The sequence below is a fragment of the Globicephala melas genome, chromosome 3 (genome assembly GCF_963455315.2).
Source record: "Globicephala melas chromosome 3, mGloMel1.2, whole genome shotgun sequence".
In the NCBI taxonomy this organism is placed as follows: domain Eukaryota; kingdom Metazoa; phylum Chordata; class Mammalia; order Artiodactyla; family Delphinidae; genus Globicephala; species Globicephala melas.
Window position 1 is genome coordinate 154779274 of NC_083316.1, and position 21803 is coordinate 154801076.

At 49.1% G+C, this 21803-nt stretch overlaps 1 protein-coding gene across 1 annotated transcript; it reads left to right on the forward strand.

The window, feature by feature from the left end:
• The first annotated feature begins 2930 nt into the window (after positions 1 to 2930).
• GRM6 (glutamate metabotropic receptor 6) lies at positions 2931 to 17212 on the forward strand. Its single transcript, XM_030844809.2, has 11 exons — positions 2931 to 2985; positions 3338 to 3831; positions 4729 to 4945; positions 5172 to 5307; positions 5948 to 6102; positions 7601 to 7741; positions 7844 to 8044; positions 9833 to 9978; positions 10071 to 10694; positions 13391 to 13702; positions 14453 to 17212. Exons 2-11 carry the CDS (start codon positions 3349 to 3351, stop codon positions 14648 to 14650), a joined length of 2613 nt encoding a protein of 870 aa, XP_030700669.2. The 5' UTR covers positions 2931 to 2985; positions 3338 to 3348; the 3' UTR covers positions 14651 to 17212.
• Positions 17213 to 21803: the final 4591 nt, after the last annotated feature.

Consider the following 21803-nt stretch of genomic DNA (forward strand, 5'->3'; position numbering starts at 1 on the left):
TCACATCACAACTCACGTTATCAGTTATTATTGTCCCAAAGCAAAGGGCTGGCAGACTAGGGTGAAAGCTCATTTGCAAAGTTTTTCGAGGTGTTATGGGCTGATCTGTGTGTGTCACCCCCTGCCCCTCCACACCCAAATTCGTATGTTGAAGTCCTAACCTCCAGTCCTAACCTCCGGTACCTCAGAATGTGACCTTATTTGCAGATAGAGTTGTTACAGAGGTAACCAAGGTGAAATGAGGTCTTTAGGGTGGGCCCTGTTCCCATATGATTGGTGTCTTTATAAGAAGTGGATTTGGATGTACAGAGGGAAACAATGTGGAGACACAGGGAGAAGACAAGCCAAGAAGAGAGGCCTGGGACAGATTCTTCCCTCACAGCCTCCAGAAGGAACCAACCCTGCTGACACCTCGACTTCAGATTTCCAGGTTCCAGAACCATAAGACAATAAACATCTGTTGTTTAAGCCACCAGATCTGTGGTACTTTGTTATGGCAGCTCTATCAAAATATATGTGGTGAGAGACTATTTCTTCCAAAGGAATTCCACAGTTGGAATTCCCCAGGAACCGTAAAACCACATGTTCAAAATAAACAAATTGTCATTTCTGTAACACTCTCTTCCCTTTCTGCCAAGATTACATCTACAACAAGCAGGGGCGTGGTGGGAGGTGCAAAGAGAAATGTATAGTTAGAAAGATGTATATGCACTGATGTCATCTGTATAGCCCAGTGAGTAATAGCCTAGTTCAGAGTCAACCTGACTTGGCTTCACTATCCCAACTCCGTTACTTAACGTTTGTGCAATCCTGGGTAAATTAGTTCCTTACCTCTCTGTGCTCCTCAGTACCTCAGTTTTCTCATCTGTAATATGGGGATGATACTGACACCAACTTCACAGAGAGTGTTGTGAGAATTAAGGAGATTTATATATATAGATATATAGATATATTTCACACAGTAAGTGTAAGCTTTTAACACTCATTGTAATTATTTAATTACTACCCTCAACACTTCCTATAAGCCACAGAATAGAACATTATGGAGTCTAGACACTGGTACTCAAAACATTGAACTGAAAATTTTAAACTGTGGAATCTGCCATATTAAATTTCCCCCTTTACTGAATCTAACCAGGAGCTTGACCTAACCTCTCAAATCTCAAATGAAATTTTTGGCTTTCCTGTGTCCAAAACCAAAGTCTTGGTTTCTGCCCTCCTCTGATCTGCTCTGCCCTGGTCCTGGTCCTCACATGCTCACGGGTGGCTACTCCCTCCTCCCAGGTGCCCCAGCCATGATGCCCCCCTCTTCATCCTCAGAGCTGGTTCTTCCCCTTGCCTGGAACTCACCTACTTCTCTCCCCTTCCACCTCCCGCACTCTGGTCAGACACTCACCTCCTCCTGTACCACTGTGAGGGCTACTGCCCCAGCTCCCTGGTGGTCCATCCTACACTCAGGGAACCAGTGAGATGCTCTCATCCTGTAAGTCAGGAACCTGTTTTGTGAAGTCAGCTGTGGCCCTGTCTAACCTGTCCTGAGCAGGGGAGGGCTGTGGGGGGTTGTGTGAGCCCAGCGGCAGGAACCTACTACCTCAAATGCCCAGTTTGTACAGACTTCTGCAATATCAAGCTTGGGGCCTAGCACCAGCTAAGTGCTCCATCCTTCCCAACTGGTAAAATGGGTGAAGGCCAAGCTGGACCTCCCAACTCTGCCAGGGACAGGTGCCTGGACAGCTCTGAAAACAGAGACAATCAGGGCCCTTGGATGTGGTGAGGGAAGGCAGAAGGGTGACATAGCTTTTGCTTGCTCCCTCTGCCAGCTTTGCCCAAATCCCTGTGACTGCCCTAATCCACCCTCTCTAATGGAGCCCAAGCCGGCTCAGCCCCCCTTAGCACGAACTTGCTAATCCCTGGGGCTTGGAGCGCACCAGCTGTCTCCAGGATGCACTTTGCTCTCAGTGTCAGAAAGACAAATCCAGGGCCACAGATGGGGATGGTGGTAAAAGTGTCCATCACCTTGGCCCAAAACCTGAGATGAGGAAGCTCAGGTACCAAGAGCCTCACACGGTGTGTCACTGCTTCAGACCCCAGAGCCAGGAAGGCTTTATGAACCGCCAGAAGAGCAACTCCTTAGGGTTCCATCATCAGATGCAAGAGACAGGGGTGGCAACTGCAGGGCAAGCCTGCCCTGTCCCCTCCCTCCATCAAAGGCAGTGAGGGTTGCTTGTTTCACACCAACCTGAGTACAAATCCTGATGCTGACACATGTCCACTGTGTGACCTTGGGTGAGTCACTTAACTCCTTGAGGTCTCTACTTCCCCAACTGTGAAATGGGCCTGATGGTAGAAGTCTCTTCTTTGTAGGGTTGTGTGTGTGCTACCATTAAAGGTCTGCTTGCTCCTGCCTTCTTCCAGCTCAGCCCTGTTCTCTCTCCTCCTGTTCAGGCGCAATCCTGTTTGCTCAGCCCGTGTTCCTTTCTCACTCCACTCATGGGTTTATTGCAGGGATTTGCAAGGAGAAAGCTGGAAAGTGCCTTAAGCAGCCTGAGCCAAGACACTGGTGGCCAGAAGAGAGGAAGAGTAACAGAAAACAGGTAAGAGACAGAGAGAGAGACAATGAGAGAAAGGGACACTGAGAGAGAGAGAATGAGACTGAGACAGAAAGAGAAGAAAGAGAGAAGGGAGAGGGGTGGGTAGAGAAAGCCGGAGACAGAGATGAGAAATAGAGAGACCAGAAGACAGAAAAGGACAGAGTGTGTATGTCAGACACATACCCAAAGACAGGAAAGAAACAGACCCAGGGAGTAGGAAAGGGAGGGAAAGGAGATGTGGAGAGAGCCAGTCCGGCGCACACGCCTTGCTCAGGACGGGTCTCCGCCCTCAGGGCGGCCTCTCATCCCTTCCCCAGAATCCTTAAATCCTCTCTCCCTCAGGGCTCTCGGCATCTGTCACTGTCCCGTCCTGAACCGACAGCGGCTGGCGCGGGTGAGTGTGGCTACAGAGGGGGCCTGGGTGTGCGCTGGGGGTGGACTCCCAGTAAGAGCGGCCCAGGGCTGTCGGGGAGGGCAGGGGTAGGACTGGAGCCAGTGGTCGAGCAGGGGGGACCCAGGTGATGAGGTTCAGAGGGTGTGAGAGCCAGGTGGCCCGGGAAGGCTGGCCGAGTTGATGCTTCATAACTTCTCCAGCTGACTCGGCCAATATTTATATACTGCGCGCCTCCCCTCTCCCCAAGGCTTGGGGCTCACTCGCCTTTCCGCCGACCCGGCTCCTTCCTCTGCCGGGCGCTCAGAGCGTTCTCCCGTTCTGTTCCCGTCCCCACCCCGTCTTCCTCCCGCAGTCCCCGAGCCGATGGCCGGAATCCTGCCGCTGCTGACGCTGCTGCTGACGCTGGCGCAGGCGGGCGTGGCGGGCGCCGCGGGCTCGGTGCGCCTGGCGGGCGGCCTCACGCTGGGCGGCCTGTTCCCGGTGCACGCGCGGGGCGCGGCGGGCAGAGCGTGCGGGCCGCTGAAGAAGGAGCAGGGAGTGCACAGGCTCGAGGCCATGCTGTACGCGCTGGACCGCGTGAACGCCGACCCCGAGCTGCTGCCCGGGGTGCGCCTGGGCGCGCGGCTGCTCGACACCTGCTCGCGGGACACGTACGCGCTGGAGCAGGCGCTGAGCTTCGTGCAGGCGCTGATCCGCGGCCGCGGCGACGGCGACGAGGCAGCCGTGCGCTGCCCAGGCGGCGTCCCCCCGGTGCGCGCCGCGCCCCCTGAGCGCGTGGTGGCTGTCGTGGGCGCCTCGGCCAGCTCCGTCTCCATCATGGTCGCCAACGTGCTGCGCCTGTTTGCGGTGAGGGCCCGGGGGAGCGCCCGGGTTGCAGCTTCTCTCCCTCGTCCTTGCCCTGGGCGTGGCTGAGGTCTGGCCTCCTTGCGAGAATCACTCTAGTTCGCAAAGAAACCTTGTCCCCTGGGCCAGACGCAAGCCTGTCTGGGAAGGTTGTTCGGAATTAAAGCGTCTAGAGTGCCCGGGGTAACTAAGTCGTCCATTAATTGCACTGTAGCCCATGAGCGTTTCTCTGCCTCGTTTTCTCTCATTTTCCCTCTTTCTTTGTCTTTCTTCTTGATTTTCTCTTTCCATCTCCCTGTCTCTCTCTTCCCCTCTCCTTTCCATAACGTCTTCACACTCCACCCTTCCTTTCTGTTTCAGCTTCAAACATCTCTGTCTTCCCTAGACCAGCTCCAGCCCGCTTCTTCCAGAACCTCCCCCTCTCTGACCTTCATACCAGCTCCCACATGCTCCCTTTTATGTGTGTGTTTTTTGTTGTTTTCTTTCTTTTTTTTTTTTGCTCGTGAGTTTTTCTTTAACATGAGGGATACACCCTCTTCTCTGCTAGCCGCCCTCTTCCCAGCCTCCCCAGCCACCGTTCTCCACTCTGCTTTCACACTTACTGCCCGCACTCCTTCTCCTGGATCAGCTCAGCTGTAATCCCTGCTATTAATCACTCTAATGCACACAGATAAACCCAGTTCTAAACAGGCCCCTCCATTAGTCCAGACACAGCCTTCAATCAAATAACCCCTCCCCAGCTCTCCTGCCGGATCTGCCCCTCCTGGCCTCTCTTTGTGGCTGTTCCAGCTTGCCCCCAGCACTGTAACCCCAAACGTCCCTGTCCTGGGTCCTCATTGCCCTCCCTCCCTAGGGTCACTGACCCTCCATTCACAGCCCTGGTGTCCTTCCCCACTCCAGATACCCCAGATCAGCTACGCCTCCACGGCCCCTGAGCTTAGTGACTCCACACGCTATGACTTCTTCTCCCGCGTGGTGCCACCTGACTCCTACCAGGCCCAGGCCATGGTGGACATCGTGCGGGCATTGGGATGGAACTACGTGTCCACGCTGGCCTCCGAGGGCAACTATGGCGAGAGTGGGGTTGACGCCTTTGTGCAGATCTCCCGAGAGGCTGGTGAGCTTGGGGCAGGGGGGTCTGAGGCATGAAGGAGCCTATAGAGGGTCCGTTGGACAGGGCATAAGCAGTGAGGTAGGGCACTGGGTTCATGATGGGGAGCCTGGATGGTGCCCCCTGTGGGGGTCCTTTGGAAGACTCAGCCCCTGCCACAGGCATGAGTGGTGGTGGCCCTGGTGGGTGAATGGGTGGGACCGCAGCTGACTTTGGCATCTCCGACACCCAGGGGGGGTCTGTATTGCCCAGTCCATCAAGATTCCCAGGGAGCCAAAGCCAGGAGAATTCAATAAGGTGATCAGGAGACTCATGGAGACACCAAATGCCCGGGGCATCATCATCTTTGCCAACGAGGATGACATCAGGTGGGACAGATGGCATGTTCAATCACCGTGTTCTTCAGAGGCTGTCCTTGAAGACCCTGCCACCTCTTCTCACATATCCCAGCCACGTACATCCTCCTTTCCCTCTTTCTCACTTCCCCTTACCTTCCTGCCCCCACATACCTTTTCTACTGCCACCTCTCTGCCTGGTGCCCCCAGAAATGAACCAGGCCTGGTCTGGGTGAAGATGCTCCAAACCTAGCCAGGGAAACACGAGAATATATGTCTGTTTCTATAATTAACAGTGGGGGAGAGACTGGTGGGCGCATGTAAGTGCAGAAAATGAGCTGTCAGGGAAGGACTCCCAGGGGTAGGAGGGTATCAGCAGAAGGCCATGAGCCCCAGCAAGAGAAGGTAGGCCCTTCTTAAAGACAGCATGCAGTGGACTATGGTGCACAGAACAAGAGGGCAGGCCTGGGGTCAGAGCCTGGCTGGACACTTTACTACCTGAAAAACCCAGGGCAAGTGTCCTAAACTCCCTACATCCTACCTTTCCTGATAAACAAAGGGTCTGATGAGTGATGCAGAATGGGGTAGATGGAGAGAGAAGAATGGAAAGTGACCAGAGTTAAGTTGGAGGAGGCTCTCCGGCCCTCGCTCACCCCTACCCTATCCTTACCAGGAGGGTCCTGGAGGCTGCACGCCAGGCCAACCTGACCAGCTACTTCCTGTGGGTTGGCTCAGACAGCTGGGGAGCCAAGATCTCACCCATCCTGAACCTGGAGGACGTGGCCGTGGGAGCCATCACCATCCTGCCCAAGAGGGCCTCTATTGATGGTGAGTGGGGGAACGCCCTTCCCCACTGCATCTCCCACCCATATTTATCCTTCCCCATGATCCCCTCTTGGGGGTGCTCATTTTCCCCTTCTATAAAATTGTACCATGATCCAGGGTCCCTTCTAGGATTCCCAGATTCTAGAATTCTGAGATTCTGTGAATACATCCCTCCAAGCAGTGTTTGAATGAATTGGCAGGTGAGGAAATGCACATCCCACTCTACAGGGTGAAGAATTGTTAGGTTTTGTTTGTTTGTTTAGTTTTGTGTTAATTCAATGCCTGTATTCCTGGTTCTGCCAAAGGCACTCTAATTTGAGGGTGACTGTGGGAGGGATAGAAACCAAGGATGTGGGTCGTACTGTCCTGTTGATCAATTAATGAGGCCTTCCTCTCCACCCCTCCTCCACCATCCCGCCTGTGAATATCTGGAAGAATGCAGGAAAGATGGCCACTTTACACTAGGATTGCTCATTTCCCCAAAGGCTAAACTGAACATGCTTTGATGAGGCACTTCGGGGTATTTTATGAAGTGCAGACCCTTGTAAATGCTGAGCCCTGACTCGCAGGGGCTCCCAGCCTTTGGGAGGTGTACACCCACCCTTACACTCTTTCTTTCCCTTAGAATGCATTCAGTTGCAGGCAACAGACTAGACTGAGAGTGGTTTTAGCAATAAAGGCATTTCATTACAAGGCATGAGGTTTCAAAGTAGGGGCAACTTCATGCTTGGGGCAGTGAGTCAATGATGTTCTCAGAGCCCTGAGCTCTGTCTCCCCTTCTGTTCCCCCATCCTCTGTAGTTGCCATATGCCTTCTATTTTTTAAAAGTCAACCTGTTTTTGTTTTTGTTTTTGTTTTTTTAATGAATTTATTTGTTTATTTATTTTTGGCTGCGGTCGGTCTTTGTTACTGCGTGCGGACTTTCTCTAGTTGTGGTGAGCGGGGGCTACTCTTCGTTGCGGTGAATGGGCCTCCCATTGCGGTGGCTTCTCTTGTTGCAGAGCACGGGCTCTAGGCATGTGGGCTTCAGTAGTTGTGGCTCGCAGGCTCTAGAGCTCAGGCTCAGTATTTGTGGCACACGGGCTTAGTTGCTCCGCGGCATGTGGTCTTCCTGGACCAGGGCTCGAACTCGTGTTCCCTGCACTGGCAGGCAGATTCTTAACCACTGCGCCACCAGGGAAGTCCTATGTGCTTTCTTGATTGTGGTGTTTTATTCACAAAGTGGCTGCTGAAGCTTCACCCATTACATCTTCATAGCAGCATCCTAACCAGGAAAGAAAAGGCAGCAAAAAATTCTCTCATGTGGTGAGGCTCTGAGCTTGTATCAGGATGCAAATTTACCATGGAGTCCCTAGATGGCTTTGAACTCATTGGCCAGGCCAGAAATTGGTCACATGGGTATCCCCAGCTGCAAAGTGAGCAAGCGGTGAAGGGACACAAGTAGTGAGGTGTGGCTAGCTCAGACTGTTGCCAGCCCCCTCCCTCCTTCCCTGTCTCTCAGGATTTGACCAGTACTTCATGACTCGCTCCCTGGAGAACAACCGCCGGAACATCTGGTTTGCTGAGTTCTGGGAAGAGAATTTTAACTGCAAACTGACCAGCTCAGGTACCCAGTCAGACGATTCCACCCGCAAATGCACAGGTGAGAGCTGCCCAGGGTGGCGAGGGTGGTGAGGGAGAAGGTGGGAGGCCAGGTTGGGCATCTGGGAGCCAGGCACACTTCCTCTGGGCATCCCTAGGACAGGTGAGGAACGCATCGGCCGGGACTCTGCCTACGAGCAGGAAGGGAAGGTGCAGTTTGTGATTGATGCTGTGTACGCCATTGCCCACGCCCTCCACAGCATGCACCAGGCTCTCTGCCCCGGGCACGCAGGCCTGTGCCCGGCAATGGAGCCCACCGACGGGCGGACACTGCTGCAGTATATTCGAGCTGTACGTTTCAATGGTGAGTGGGAGCCAGAGCCCCTACGTGAATGAGGGGAAGCCTGCTGGGATGGAGTTCTTGGGACCTGGGCCGACTCAGGATGGAAGGAATGGGAGAGCAGAAGAGTATAGTGGGAGCATCTGGGCCTGAGAGCTGGAGGCTCGAGCCAAGTTCTGGGGAACAGTTTTTAACACTCCTCCTTCTCCAGGCTTCAGTACCTCCTGCTACAGGCTGCAAATTCCAGGTGTTGGGGAACTTCTCTGTGACCCCTTCTGCCTGGATCCCTCAGAGGGTCACACACAACTCTCCTCTCCATTGCACGGAGTTTGTAGTCGTCTGGTCTCTGAGGGCACGCACGGGGCACAGTGCAGACTGTGCAAAGGCACTGCTTACACAGTGGACAGGCAGCCCACTCCGAGTCTCAGGCTTCCGAATGCCTCCCCAGCCAGGCCCTGTGCTGCCTGAGCACAAGGCATGAGTCTGTGCCCCTCCAATACGAGTGGAGGGCCTGACACATGGTCAAGGCTCAGAATAAGGGTTTCTGAAAAGGCCCAGATGGACTCAGCTGTGCTTATGGTTTGCTGGGGGGGCTTCGCATTGTGTTCAATTACTATCCTTTAGTAAATTAAGAACTCTCTTCTTCCACCAAATGTTGAGCACCTTTCCTCTGCCAAGCTCTCTGTTAAAGAGCGTGACTTAGGGATTTCCCTGGCGGTCCAGTGGTTAAGACTCTGTGCTTCCACTGCAGGGGACACAGGTTCGATCCCTGGTCAGGGAAATAAGATCCCTCATGCCGATGGCCAAAAAGTTATAAATAAATAAAGAGCATGACTTAATAGCACTCCAGAACAGCTCTGCAAGCTGGTAGAACAAGCTTCTAAAAGAAATAAGGCACGCTGATTGTTCAAATCAGTACCTTTGTAAGTCTGAACTCATCCTCTCGCCTGCGCAGTTAAGCTCTTTCTTATTTCTTTTTAAATTGTGGTAACATGCACATAGCGTAATATTTACTATCTTAACCATTTTTAAGTGTACGGTTTAGTGGTGTACATTGTTGTGCAGTCAACCTCTAGAACTCTTTTCACTGTGCAGAACTGAAACTCTGTACTCATTAAACACTAACTCCCCATTTCCCCCTCCCCCAGCATTCTACATTTTGTCTATGAATTTGACTGCTCTAAGTACCTCATATAAGTGGAATCACACAGGATTTGTCCTTTTGTGAGTGGCTTATTTCACTTATCATAATGTTCTCAAGGTTCATCCATGTTGTAGAATGTGTCAGAATTTCCTTCTTTTTTAAGGCTGAATAATATTCCATTGTATGTATAGACCACAATTTGCTTATCCGTTCATCCGTTGATGGACACTTGCGTTTCTTCCGCATTTTAGCTACTGTGAATATGCTGCTGTGAATATAAGTGTACAAATATCTCTTTGAGTCCCTGCTTTCCATTATTTTGGGTATATAGCTTGAAAAGGAATTGCTGGATTGTGTGGTAATTCTGTTTAATTTCTTGAGGAACCACCATATTGTTTTCCACACTGACTGCATCATTTTGCATTCCCACCAGTGAAGTATAGGGTTTCAATGTCTCCATACATTTGCCAACACTTACTTTCTGTTGTTTTGACAGTGGCTATCCTAAGTGGGTGTGAGGTGGTATCTCACTGCGGTTTTGATCCGAATTTCCCTGATGATAGGGGATGCTGAGCACCTTTTCACGTGCTTGCTAAGCTCTTCCTTTGTCCTGGCTGGGCCTTTGATGGGCTCGAGAACCAGCTGAGGATGACAGGCTCTCCTTCCAGGCAGCGCAGGAACCCCTGTGATGTTCAATGAGAACGGGGATGCACCCGGGCGATACGACATCTTCCAGTACCAGGTGACCAATGGCAGTGCGGGCAGTGGCAGCTACCAGGCTGTGGGCCAGTGGGCGGAGACCCTCAGACTGGATGTGAGTGGCACGGGATGAGCTCTGGGCACAGGGAGGCGGACCCACCTTCCTGGATGTGGGAGTCACAGGTCCCGGTGTCCCCTGTGTCCCAGGTGGAAGCCCTGCAGTGGTCGGGAGACCCCCGAGAGGTGCCCGAGTCTCAGTGCAGCCTCCCCTGTGGGCCGGGAGAGCGGAAAAAGATGGTGAAGGGCGTCCCCTGCTGTTGGCACTGTGAGGCCTGCGACGGGTACCGCTTCCAGGTGGACGAGTTCACTTGCGAGGCCTGCCCCGGGGACATGAGGCCCACGCGCAACCACACGGGCTGCCGCCCCACGCCAGTGGTCCGCCTGTCCTGGTCCTCGCCCTGGGCGGCCCCGCCCCTCCTCTTGGCCGTGCTGGGCATCATGGCCACCACCACAGTGGTGGCCACCTTCATGCGGCACAACAACACGCCCATAGTCCGGGCCTCTGGCCGCGAGCTCAGTTACGTCCTCCTCACCGGCATCTTCCTCATCTACACGGTCACCTTCCTCATGGTGGCTGAGCCCGGGGCGGCTGTCTGCGCTGCCCGCAGGCTCTTCCTCGGCCTGGGAACCACCCTCAGCTACTCTGCTTTGCTCACGAAGACCAACCGCATCTACCGCATCTTTGAGCAAGGGAAGCGCTCGGTCACGCCCCCACCCTTCATCAGCCCCACTTCGCAGCTCGTCATCACCTTCAGCTTCACCTCCGTGCAGGTGAGTTCTTGGGCTCCCAGAGTGACGGGGTGGGCAAACGGGATCGGGGCTGGGGGTACGGGCACTGACCTCCACCTTAAAACTCAGAGTCCCGGGCTTCCCTGGTGGCGCAGTGGTTGAGGGTCCTCCTGCCAATGCAGCGGAAACGGTTCGTGCCCGGTCCGGAAAGATCCCACATGCCGCGGAGCGGCTGCGCCCGTGAGCCATGGCCTCTGAGCCTGCGCGTCCGGAGCCTGTGCTCCGCAACGGGAGAGGCCACAACAGTGAGAGGCCCGCGTACCGCAAAAAAAAAAAAAAAAAAAAATCAGAGTCCCTCTTCTATTTTGGCCTCTATGTTAAAAAAAAAAAAAGAAAAAGTCCCAGGAGATAGGGCGCTACTATTTCTGTAACTAGAAGAACTCATTTAGGAGCAGCTGTTTCCTTCTGCTTCATCCTTGAAGGAAAATGGATCAGTAAGGTAGGGAGTGCAAGCATCCTGTTATTTTTCTGTAAAACAGTGAAATTATTTTCATAAAGTGAACGTGCTCTTCCATAATTTGGCTCCCAGGGCAAAGAGAATCTGATGAATTTCCCCCAAGCAGAGAATCTGTTTCCATAAAGGCAGTTCCTGCTGCCCAGTCACTGGGTAACTTGGATAAGAGGCACAGGGTCTAATGATACTATGTGGAGTGAAGCATCCAGTTCCATTGATGGCCAGAATTTCATGCTGTATGTGCAGCAAAAGCAGAGTTCCTTTAGGGTTTTCTCTGAGATGGTAATACTACAACATTGGAAATGGCTCCTGTGGTCTGGAAAGCACTGGATGTTTTCTGTGTAAAGGGTGCTAAGAGACAACTGTGTGTGACATTGTATGACATTGCAGAGCCAGCCCAGTTCTCAGGGCCAGGTGGATGGCCCATGCTCAGCTCATTTGGACACGGCTCACTCTCCACCCCAGGAGAGCCCTTCTTCCTACCCAGCTCTGCATATAACATGGTCATTCCCACCCATGGGCCTCAGTCCATGCAATTCTTCACAACTGGAAGGTGCTGCCATTTTCTGACACATAGCAGGGTCTGAGCGTCCTCTGTCAGGGCCGGAATCTCAGTGCACAGCCCATCCTCAGAAAGCACCTCACTGCTTCCTGCCTGAAACCCCCGTGGCACCTCTTGCCCCAGGATAGAGATGTTTAGACTGCATTCAGTACCCCCATCCGGCTCACCTATGGACTCTCCACATTATACCTCTCTTTCTAGAAATCCCAAATCTTTTCAAAGATGCACACCTTCAACTTTACAAGGTTATTCAGCAATATGATGGATGTGAAATGGTATCTCATTGTTTTAATTTGTCTCTACTTACTAGTGCAGCTAGCCTTTGTACTTTCCTCTTCTGTGATGTGCCTGTGCCTCTTCCTGTGCTTTGCTCACTTTCTATTATTTTGTAGGCTTTTGTTATCTGTACTGGATGCTAATTCTTTTACCAAGTACGTGGGTTGCAAATTCAGTGGGGCGCATTTTGGTTGCTACTCCCGTGTATCATAGGCCTTGGGTTTTAGTTTCTCTTGGGCAACTTTCCCCCCCAGCTAGAGGATTTCTAAGAGGAGCCTCCATGCTTCCTTCCTGGACAGTGGGTGGAGTTTTATTTTAATAGTCCCTTGTTCATGGGGCTGCTGCCTTTGGGAGAATCACAAAAAGGTGTTCCTTCTGGGTGTGCGAATTATTTAAAAAGCATCCTTTCCTCTAGGATCACATGGCCCTACTCCAGGTGCACAGTATGGCACTGAAGTGTTGGCTAGGTTTCAGCCCCACTCCTCCCAAGTCAAGCATCTTGTGCAGTGAACCACCTGGACAAATGTAGGGGACGGCCCTTCCAGGGTCCCACCTTCATGCAGTGTCTTAGTTCCTACTCCCCAGCTTCCCTTGGCTCGAGGTCATGTCTCCCCTCACTGTGAAGGAATTCATACTCCATCTTCTCCTTGTTAGGGCCTGTGTCTGACTCTGACCTCCCTGGCCACCTGGCATCAGTTCACATTCTTACTGCTCTCCATTCAGTGCCTCTATATTTTGAGTCTCACTATGCATTCACACACAATTTCATTATATCTTGTTCAACAGTTCTCTGGATCTGGAGAAGGAAGGGGGTCCTCAGGAACTTGGTTTGCCATATTGCTAGATTAGATAAAGCTAGTGTTTTCTCACCTACAGAATACATGATACTGCCTCCCTGGACGGTTGTGAAGGGAAACATTTCTGCTGGGCCTGGTTCCTAATCAGTGGGACATGAACTGACTCCTCCCCCAAGCTGGCATCATGTCTTCACAACAGATTATGAGGGTTCCCGTTCGGTAGATAGAGGAAATGTGATTAGGGTCACCTTTCCAGAGCCCCTGCCTGCAGTCACTGCACCTTGCTGGGCTCAGTAAACGGTGGTGGTAATGGCTGAAATACAGGAAGAGGACATCCAGGGCCCCTTCCCCAATCAGCCCAGATGTCCCCAGCACATACTTCCACTGCAGCCCCTTCTCTCCACCTGCCTGTGTCACAGGCCTTTGCCCAGGCAGTCCCCTCCTGGACAGCCCTCCCCTCTCCACAGTGGCTCTCAGGCCTGAGCATCCCATTCAATAGGCCAGGAGCCTAAAAGCGACCCTAACCTGCTAGAGATCTCAGTCGAGGGTGAGGCTGGGTGTGTCCTTGATACCATGTTGGCTCCTGCAGGTGGTGGGAGTGATGGCCTGGATGGGGGCCCAGCCCCCACACAGTGTGATTGACTATGAAGAGCAGCGGACGGTGGAACCAGAGCAGGCCAGAGGGGTGCTCAAGTGCGACATGTCAGATCTCTCCCTTGTCGGCTGCCTGGGCTACAGCCTCTTGCTCATGGTCACATGCACGGTGTATGCCATCAAGGCCCGTGGCGTGCCTGAGACCTTCAATGAGGCCAAGCCCATTGGCTTCACCATGTACACCACCTGCATCATCTGGCTGGCTTTTGTGCCTATCTTCTTTGGCACTGCCCAGTCAGCTGAAAAGGTAATCTGGGTCCCCCATCAGTTTCATGACCTCGTTTATTTCCTGCCTGTCCACGGAAGGGCTCAATTATTCCAAGAGCTGGGCCACCCATATGAATGCTTGCTTGGTTGGCTGATTAATTCATGTACTCATTTGTCTTTCCAGTCTCCCTCCAGTTGTTCTCTCAGTCCCCTTTCCATTGTTTATTCATTCATTTTTTTCATCCATGCTTCTTCCAACCATCAATTAACTTTATTTTATTCAATTATCTTTTCATATACTTTACATCTGCCAATCCATTCATCTGTCGGTCTATTTGTTTGACAGTCGTTTATTCATGTGTACAGTGGAGCATTTGTTTATTCACCTCCGTCTTCCCTTTGTTTGCTTACTTGCTCCTTTATTCAGGTTTGGTTCATCCATTCATTTGTACATTTGAAAACATGTTCATTCATTCATTAACATTCTCTAGCACTTTTTAGGCATATGGACCATTTTCCCAGGTGTTGCTCTCTCTGAATGAACCTCTCACTTCCCTTGATCACTTGTCTACTCAGTCCTGTGTCGTTTACCCTTCTTCCTGCCTATACCAGAGCCAAACAGTGACTACCAATTCTTCATGCCACAGGGCCTTTGCTTACACTGCTCTCCTTTATTGAGTGCTCATTCCCAGTCACTTGACTGAAATAGACTCACTTCCAGGCTGTGTGGGGGTGGAGGGCGGGAGAGACCTGGGCTGAGTCCCACCTGGTCCCTTCCTCCGTGGCCTAGATCTACATCCAAACCACCACACTGACTGTGTCCTTAAGCCTGAGTGCATCGGTGTCCCTCGGCATGCTCTATGTACCCAAAACCTACGTCATCCTGTTTCACCCGGAGCAGAACGTGCAGAAGCGGAAACGGAGCCTCAAGACAACCTCCACAGTGGCAGCCCCACCCAAGGGCGAAGGCACAGAGGCCCCCAAGTAGCAAGTAAGGAATGAATGGGACAATTGCTCCCCGTCCTCTGTTCTTTTCTTTCCCTTGCTTCATGGTGGAAGCTGTGAAAAGCCCAGATCTGCAGTGAGCAATCAGGGTGGGGAGTCCACAAAGGCCACGGCCACCAAGATGGAGCTGACCTGGACCCACAGGACACCTTTTTCTGTTTTTCTGTGCATGATGGCATCATACTTCCTCACTGCAGACCAGACTTTCTACTCATGGTGGGAAACAGCCACTGAGAGAACCCTACTCTGGAGAGGGACTAAACTTATACTCACTGATTTGAAGTTCAGAGATCATGATGAAGCCCTGGGCTTGGCCCAGTGTGAGTGGATTTCCACCCCTTGATCAACCACCAGAATTTGGGGATTGGGCAGCATGTGAGAATATGTAGACCCCAGAATGAAATTCAGGGTTGGAGTCAGGGAGGAGCAGTTTCCACAAGAGCTCTGTGGGTCTGTATTTTGGACTAACTTGGGCTTGGGTAAATATTTTGCTGGTACAGAGGGATCGAGCCTTGGATGAGAGCCCTGTGAGAGAAGATGGGCCTGCACAGGACAGGGGAATGAGCAGAGGGAACTGGCGTGCTCCCATGAGATTATTTGTGGCAGGGTCTTTTCCTCGAGGTCTTTTCTCCTGGGATCTGGGGGATGTCACACTTAGAGAACTGCTTTTTTTTCCTTTCCCATGTGTATTCCCTTAAATGAACCCTGAACTTTAAGAAAATCAGATACACTTGTGTGGTGGTAGGGGTGTGAGAATAAACTAGCAAGGGTGGTGTTTGCCCTCCTCTGATGCCTGTAAGGGACGGTGTTCACAAGTTCTAGGTTGGGACCAGTGACAGAGAGAGTTGTGTCCATGGCGAAGATTAATTCCAAGTGGAAAACTTAGGATGAACATCAAAACTGTTCTCTTCCAATATTTCCTGGGGAGATCCCCTTCGAAAGGCAAGCATGAGGCATGGGAAGGAAGATGCTTGGACTTCAAATGCATTTTTCATTAATCTTTTTTTAACAAGAAGTTCAGTTTAAGTTAATGGAATTTTATTTCCCTGGGGTAGAATTTAAATTTGTTAAATTGACTTTTTTTATTTATCAGTATGAATTCTCTAGTATCTAATGTCTGGAACTGATTCTGAAGATCAACAACACTTCATACAACATGGAGACTCTTCCTTAGACAGAGTCTCTGCATAATCCATTTTGACCTTGGGACTAGGTGTTTCTGCATTCTTTAATAGGGCTTCTCCTCAGAATAACATTTTTGGTGTACAGATTCTCCTTCCTCACATTTGTTGCATTCCTAGGAATTCTCCACAGTGTGAGCTATGACATTTCATATATTGCTGGATGCTTACCAAAATTCATTATTTCATACAGGTTAGCTCCTGTGTGGGTTTCCTGATGTACAATGAGGTGTGTTTTCTTACTGATGGTTTTTCCACATTAGTGCTTTGATAGGGTTTTTCTCCTATATTAACTCTTAGAGAACAATGAGCTCTGATCTCCGAATGAAGGTTTTCCTGTATTTATTATTTTCTTGGTGTTTCTCTTGGTATGAATTCTCTGATGTGCCGTGAGTCTTGACTTCTAGTTGAAAACTTTTCCACAGTTTTACATTTTTGTGGTTTTACCCACTCTGAACTCTGTGACTTAGATTTTGGATGATTTCTTAGTAAAAGCTTTTCCACATTTAGAGGTTTTCTCCCCATGTGAAGTTTCAGACTTAGAGTCCTGGTTTCCCGCTGAAGACTTTCATATACTCCCCACATTCATTCAGACTGGTCTCTCTGATGTGGATTCTTTGATGCACAGTGAGTTCTGTCGTCTTCTTCTGGGCCTTCTCACATTCAGTCCACTTGTAGAAGATGCATGCACCATTTTGTGTGCAGTGGGGGCATCCTCTATTGCTAAAGGCATTGTCATATTTAGTACATTTGTGAGATTTCTCTCCTTTCTGAATTCTCTAATGTGTACAAAAAGTCCTGACTCTTGGAAGAGGGCTTTTCCACATTCAGTGTGTACATAATGTCTCTACCTTGGATCATTTCTTTGATGTTCAGTGGGGGTTGACAAATCCTTGAAGGTTTTTCCATGCTCTTTGCATGCATAGTTTGCCTTCTCCGATGTCCAATCAATCAATTTGAACCCCTGAAAAAAGTTTTTCCCCCAAATTTGTGGAATTTATAAGGCATTCTGCCTATGTGTTTCATTTTCTGTTGAATAAGAGCCAGGCTATACCTATAGGCTTTCTCACATTCATTGTCCTTGAATGATTTCTCACCAGTATGGATTATATATTCCAGTGAAAACGGGGTTCTGGTTGGAGGCTTTTCCACATTACAGTCACAGTATTTCTCTCCAGTGTGAGTTCTCTAAAGCAGAGTAAGATTACATTTTGTTATAAGCTTTTATTCACCATGTTCAATGTGTTGAGACTTGTACAGGAGGGATTTTTTTATATTACTTATATTCTTATGCATTTTGTCTAGTTTGGTTTTTAGTGGACACATTTATAACATTTATTACAACTTTGTCACATTTATTACATTTTGTGGTCTTTGGAAATTTCTTCCAAATTCATTACATTCATTGTCTCTCACTTTATTCAGTAATTTCTCCGTAAATAAATGTAAATTTTCCCAAACGTTTGACTTGGGTTTTCTGTTCCTTTTGTATATAGTTATTGACTTGCAAGACTCCCTGTAAAATGGAATAAAATGATAACTCCAAGTGAATCATTTTATAGAAGGAAACCTCTTCAGGAATACTGTTATATTGACGTCTTTGCCTCTAAATATGAAAAATTCCTAAGTGTAAACATTTCCCACCTCTTGGGCTTTGAGGGGAGAAATCTGCTCCAGTGTGGACAGAGCAGAGTACTGAAAGCTATGACAAGTAGGTTGGGAGTTTCAGAGATGACATTTTAATCTGTGGAGGAAAGAGTAGGAATCAAGATGGGCTGCAGCTCTGAAAGGGGAAGACTGAGTGGGAGGATTGGATGGAAAAGGCAAAGAAAGGTAGAGAGAGGCACTAATGGTGATGGGACTGGGTTTGGACGTTTTTAGCCTCATCACTTCATTCATGGATTACTATTGCAAAACTTTAGTCTTTCTGCTTTCTGTATTTTCCCCCCCTCATCCTACACACCAGTATCAAAATCATCATGCCAGGGCACCAGCTCCCCACACTTATAGGAACATTGCTGTGGGTCCTGCCCTCTCCCAACACCTGCATCAGGCTGTGAGTCATTCTCATATTTACCTGTAGACTCAGAGGCAGAAATTGCAGGAAGGGTGCACTAGTCTAGAGAATCATGGCCTCATGCACTGTTCACTGATATAATCTGACAGATTAAGCATCATTAGGTTATTCTACCAGAGCTCTTGAGTGCTGAATTTACCTGTAGTATCAACTTTCTAGTTTTTTCCCCATTCTGATTTGCTACACAGGGAAAATTTCCAGGATCCGCAGACCTTGTCTTGCCCCTGCCCCTGTATACTTCCTTCACTCAGCTTTCACATCTTGACTTGTACAACACTGAGGTTAAGACATCTTGAGATCAATTCCAGCTCTGCCACTTACTAGATGGGTGACTTTGGGCAAGATAATTAGCCTCTCCCATAGCCAGTCTCCTTAATGATCTCCACAGAGATGCCCAAGCCATTGACCCCATTTACCTACTACTGACCCTCCTAGTCCTACCAATCACTGTCCATGCAGACCCCATTCATTAAGCAAAGTCCTCAGCTGACAAGTCCCATCACCCCTCTCAGACCCACTAGCCCTCTGATTCACTGATCTCCACAGACTGCTCATTCATTGCTGCTCCAACAATTATCATTGGGTATTTCCTCTGTGCTAAGCACCTGGGATACATCAGTCTATAAAATAGACAAGGATTGTCTCCTTCATGGAACTTACATCCTAGTTGTGGAGACAAACAATAAACAATATGTAACACAAATAAATTATGAAATATGTTAGGAGGTGATAAAGTGCTGTGGAAAAAAGAAAACAGAGCAGGATAGGGAGAAAGGGAAAGACTAGAGGGGATGGGCTGCAATTTAAATAAAGTGGTTAGTATAAGCTTCCTTGAGAAGGTGGAACTTGAAGGAAGTGGAGAGTGAGCCATGGAATTATCTGGGGGAAGAAGGGTCTAGTGGATGGAGCGGCCAGTGCAGAAGCCCTAGGGCAAGGGCATGCATGTGTGTCTGAAGACCCAGTCAAGAGGCTGGTGCGGTTGCAGCAGGGCAAGTGGAGGAAACAATGTGAGAAAGGTAGGTGAGGTATATCAGTCAGAGTTCTCCAGAGAAGCAGAACCAATAGAACATATTGGTTTCTGTGGAGAACGCTGATAGATAGATTAGATAGAGATAGAGATAGAGAAAATATATAGTATGTATAGATATAGATAGAAAGGCTAAAAAATAGATGGATAGATCGATCTATCTATCTTATCATCTTTCTAACTATCTAACTTATACCTAATAGGATGTGTGTGTGTGTGTGTGTGTGTGCGTGTGTGTGTATGCATAATGTCAAGACATATATTTTAAGAAATGGCTCCCAGATTGGTTCAAGGTGGTGGAATAGAAGGATGTGTGCTTACTCCCTCTTGTGAGAGCACCGGAATCACAAGTAACTGCAGAACAATCATCAACAGGAAGACACTGGAACTCACCAAAAAAGATACCCCACATCCAGAGACAAAGGAGAAGCCACAATGAGATGATAGGAGGGGCACAATCACAATAAAATCAATTCCCATAACTGCTGGGTGGGTGACTCACAAACTGGAGAACACTTATACCACAGAAGTCCACCCACTGGAGTGAAGGTTCTGAGCCCCATGACAGGCTTCCCAACCTGGGGGTCCAGCAACGGGAGGAGGAATTACTAGAGAATCAGACTTTGAAGGCAAGCAGGATTTGATGGCAGGGTTTTGACAGGACATGGGGAAACAGAGACTCCACTCTTGGAGGGCACACACAAAGTAGTGTGTGCATTGGGACCCAGGGGGAAGAAGCAGTGAGACTGAACCAGACTTACCTGATAGTGTTGGAGGGTCTCCTGCAGCGGCAGGGGGTAGCTGTGGCTCACCATGAGAACACAGACACCGGCAGCAGAAGTTCTGGGAAGTGCTCCTTGGCGTGAGCCCTCCCAGAGTCTGCCATTGGCCCCACCAAAGAGCCAGGTAGGTTCCAGTGTTGGGTTGCCTCAGGCCAAACAATAACAGGGAGGGAACCCAGCCCCAACCATCAGCAGACAAGCAGTTTAAAGTTTTACTGAGCTATGCTCACCAAAGCAACACTCAGCTCTACTCACCACCAGTCCCTCCCATCAGGAAACTTGCACAAGCCTCTTAGATTACCTCATCCACCAGAGGGCAGACAGCAGAATCAAGAAGAACTACAATCCTGCAGCCCGTGGAACAAAAAACACATTCACAGAAAGATAGACAAGATGAAAAGGCAGAGGGCTATGTATCAGATGAAGGAACAAGATGAAACCCCAGAAAAACAACTAAATGAAGTGGAGATAGGCAAACTTCTGGAAAAAGAATTCAGAATAATGACAGTGAAGTTGATCCAGGACCTTGGAAAAAGAATGGAGGCAAAGATCAAGAAGCTGCAAGAAATGTTTAACAAAGACCTAGAAGAATTAAAGAACAAACAAACAGAGATACAATGACTGAAATGAAAACTACACTAGAAGGAATCAATAGCACAATAACTGAGGTAGAAGAACGGATAAGTGACCTGGAAGACAGAATGGTGGAATTCACTGCTGTGGAACAGAATAAAGGGAAAAAAAAAGAAAAGAAATGAAGACCACCTATGAGACCTCAGGAACAACATTAAAGGCAACAACATTCGCATTATAGGGGTCTCAGAAGGAGAAGAGAGAGAGGTGGGACCAGAGGAAATGTTTGAAGAGAATATAGTCAAAAACTTCCCTAACATGGGAAAGGAAATAGCCACCCAAGTCCAGGAAGTTCAGTGAATCCCATACAAGATAAACCCAAGGAGAAACAAGCTGAGACACATAGTAATCAAATTGGGAAAAATTGAAGGCAAAGAAAAATTATTGAAAGCAGCAATGGAAAAATGACAAATAACATTCAAGAGAACTCCCATAAGGTTAACAGCTGATTTCTCAGCAGAAACCCTACAAGCCAGAAGGGAGTGGTATGATATATTTAAAGTGATGAAAGGGAAGAACCTACAACCAGGATTACTCTACCCGGCAAGGATCTCATTCAGGTTTGATGGAGAAATCAAAAGCTTTACAGACAAGCAGAAGCTAAGAGAATTCAGCACCACCAAAGCAGCTCTACAAAAAATGCTAAAGGAACTTCTCTAAGTGGGAAACACAAGAAAAAAAAAGGACCTACAAAAACAAACCCAAAACAATTAAGAAAATGGTCATAGGAACATACATATTGGTAATTACCTTAAAAGTGAATGGATTAAATGCTCCAACCAAAAGACACAGGCTTGCTGAATGGAAACAAAAACAAGACCCATATATACGCTGTCTACAAGAGACCCACTTCAGACCTAGGGTCACATACAGACTGAAAGTGAGGGGATGGAAAAAGATATTCCATGCAAATGGAAATCAAAAGAAAGCTGGAGTAGTAATACTCATATCAGATAAAACAGACTTTAAAATAAAGAATGTTACTTGAGACAAAGAAGGACACTACATAATGATCAAGGGATCAATCCAAGAAGAAGATATAACAATTATAAATATATATGCACCCAACATAGGAGCACCTCAATACATAAGGAAACTACTAACAGCTATAAAAGAGGAAATCAACAATAACACAATAATAGTGGGGGGGGCTTCCCTGGTGGCGCAGTGGTTGAGACTCTGCCTGCTGATGCGGGGGACACGGGTTCGTGCCCCGGTCTGGGAGGATCCCACATGCTGCAGAGCGGCTGGGCCCATGAGCCATGGCTGCTGAGCCTGCGCATCCAGAGCCTGTGCTCTGCAACGGGAGAGGCCACAACAGTGAGAGGCCCATGTACCACCAAAAAAAAAAAAAAAAAATTAGTGGGGGATTTTAACACCTCACTTATACCAATGGACAGATCATCCAAAGGGAAAATTCATAAGGAAACAGAAGC

Excerpts from the sequence above, each read along its gene's own strand:
- GRM6 (XM_030844809.2), top strand. The coding sequence starts at position 3,349 with ATGGCCGGAATCCTGCCGCTGCTGACGCTGCTGCTGACGCTGGCGCAG. Across the intron at positions 8,045-9,832 it reads TCGAGCTGTACGTTTCAATG|GCAGCGCAGGAACCCCTGTG; the intron begins GTGAGTGGGAGC and ends CTCTCCTTCCAG. Across the intron at positions 13,703-14,452 it reads CTGCCCAGTCAGCTGAAAAG|ATCTACATCCAAACCACCAC; the intron begins GTAATCTGGGTC and ends TCCGTGGCCTAG.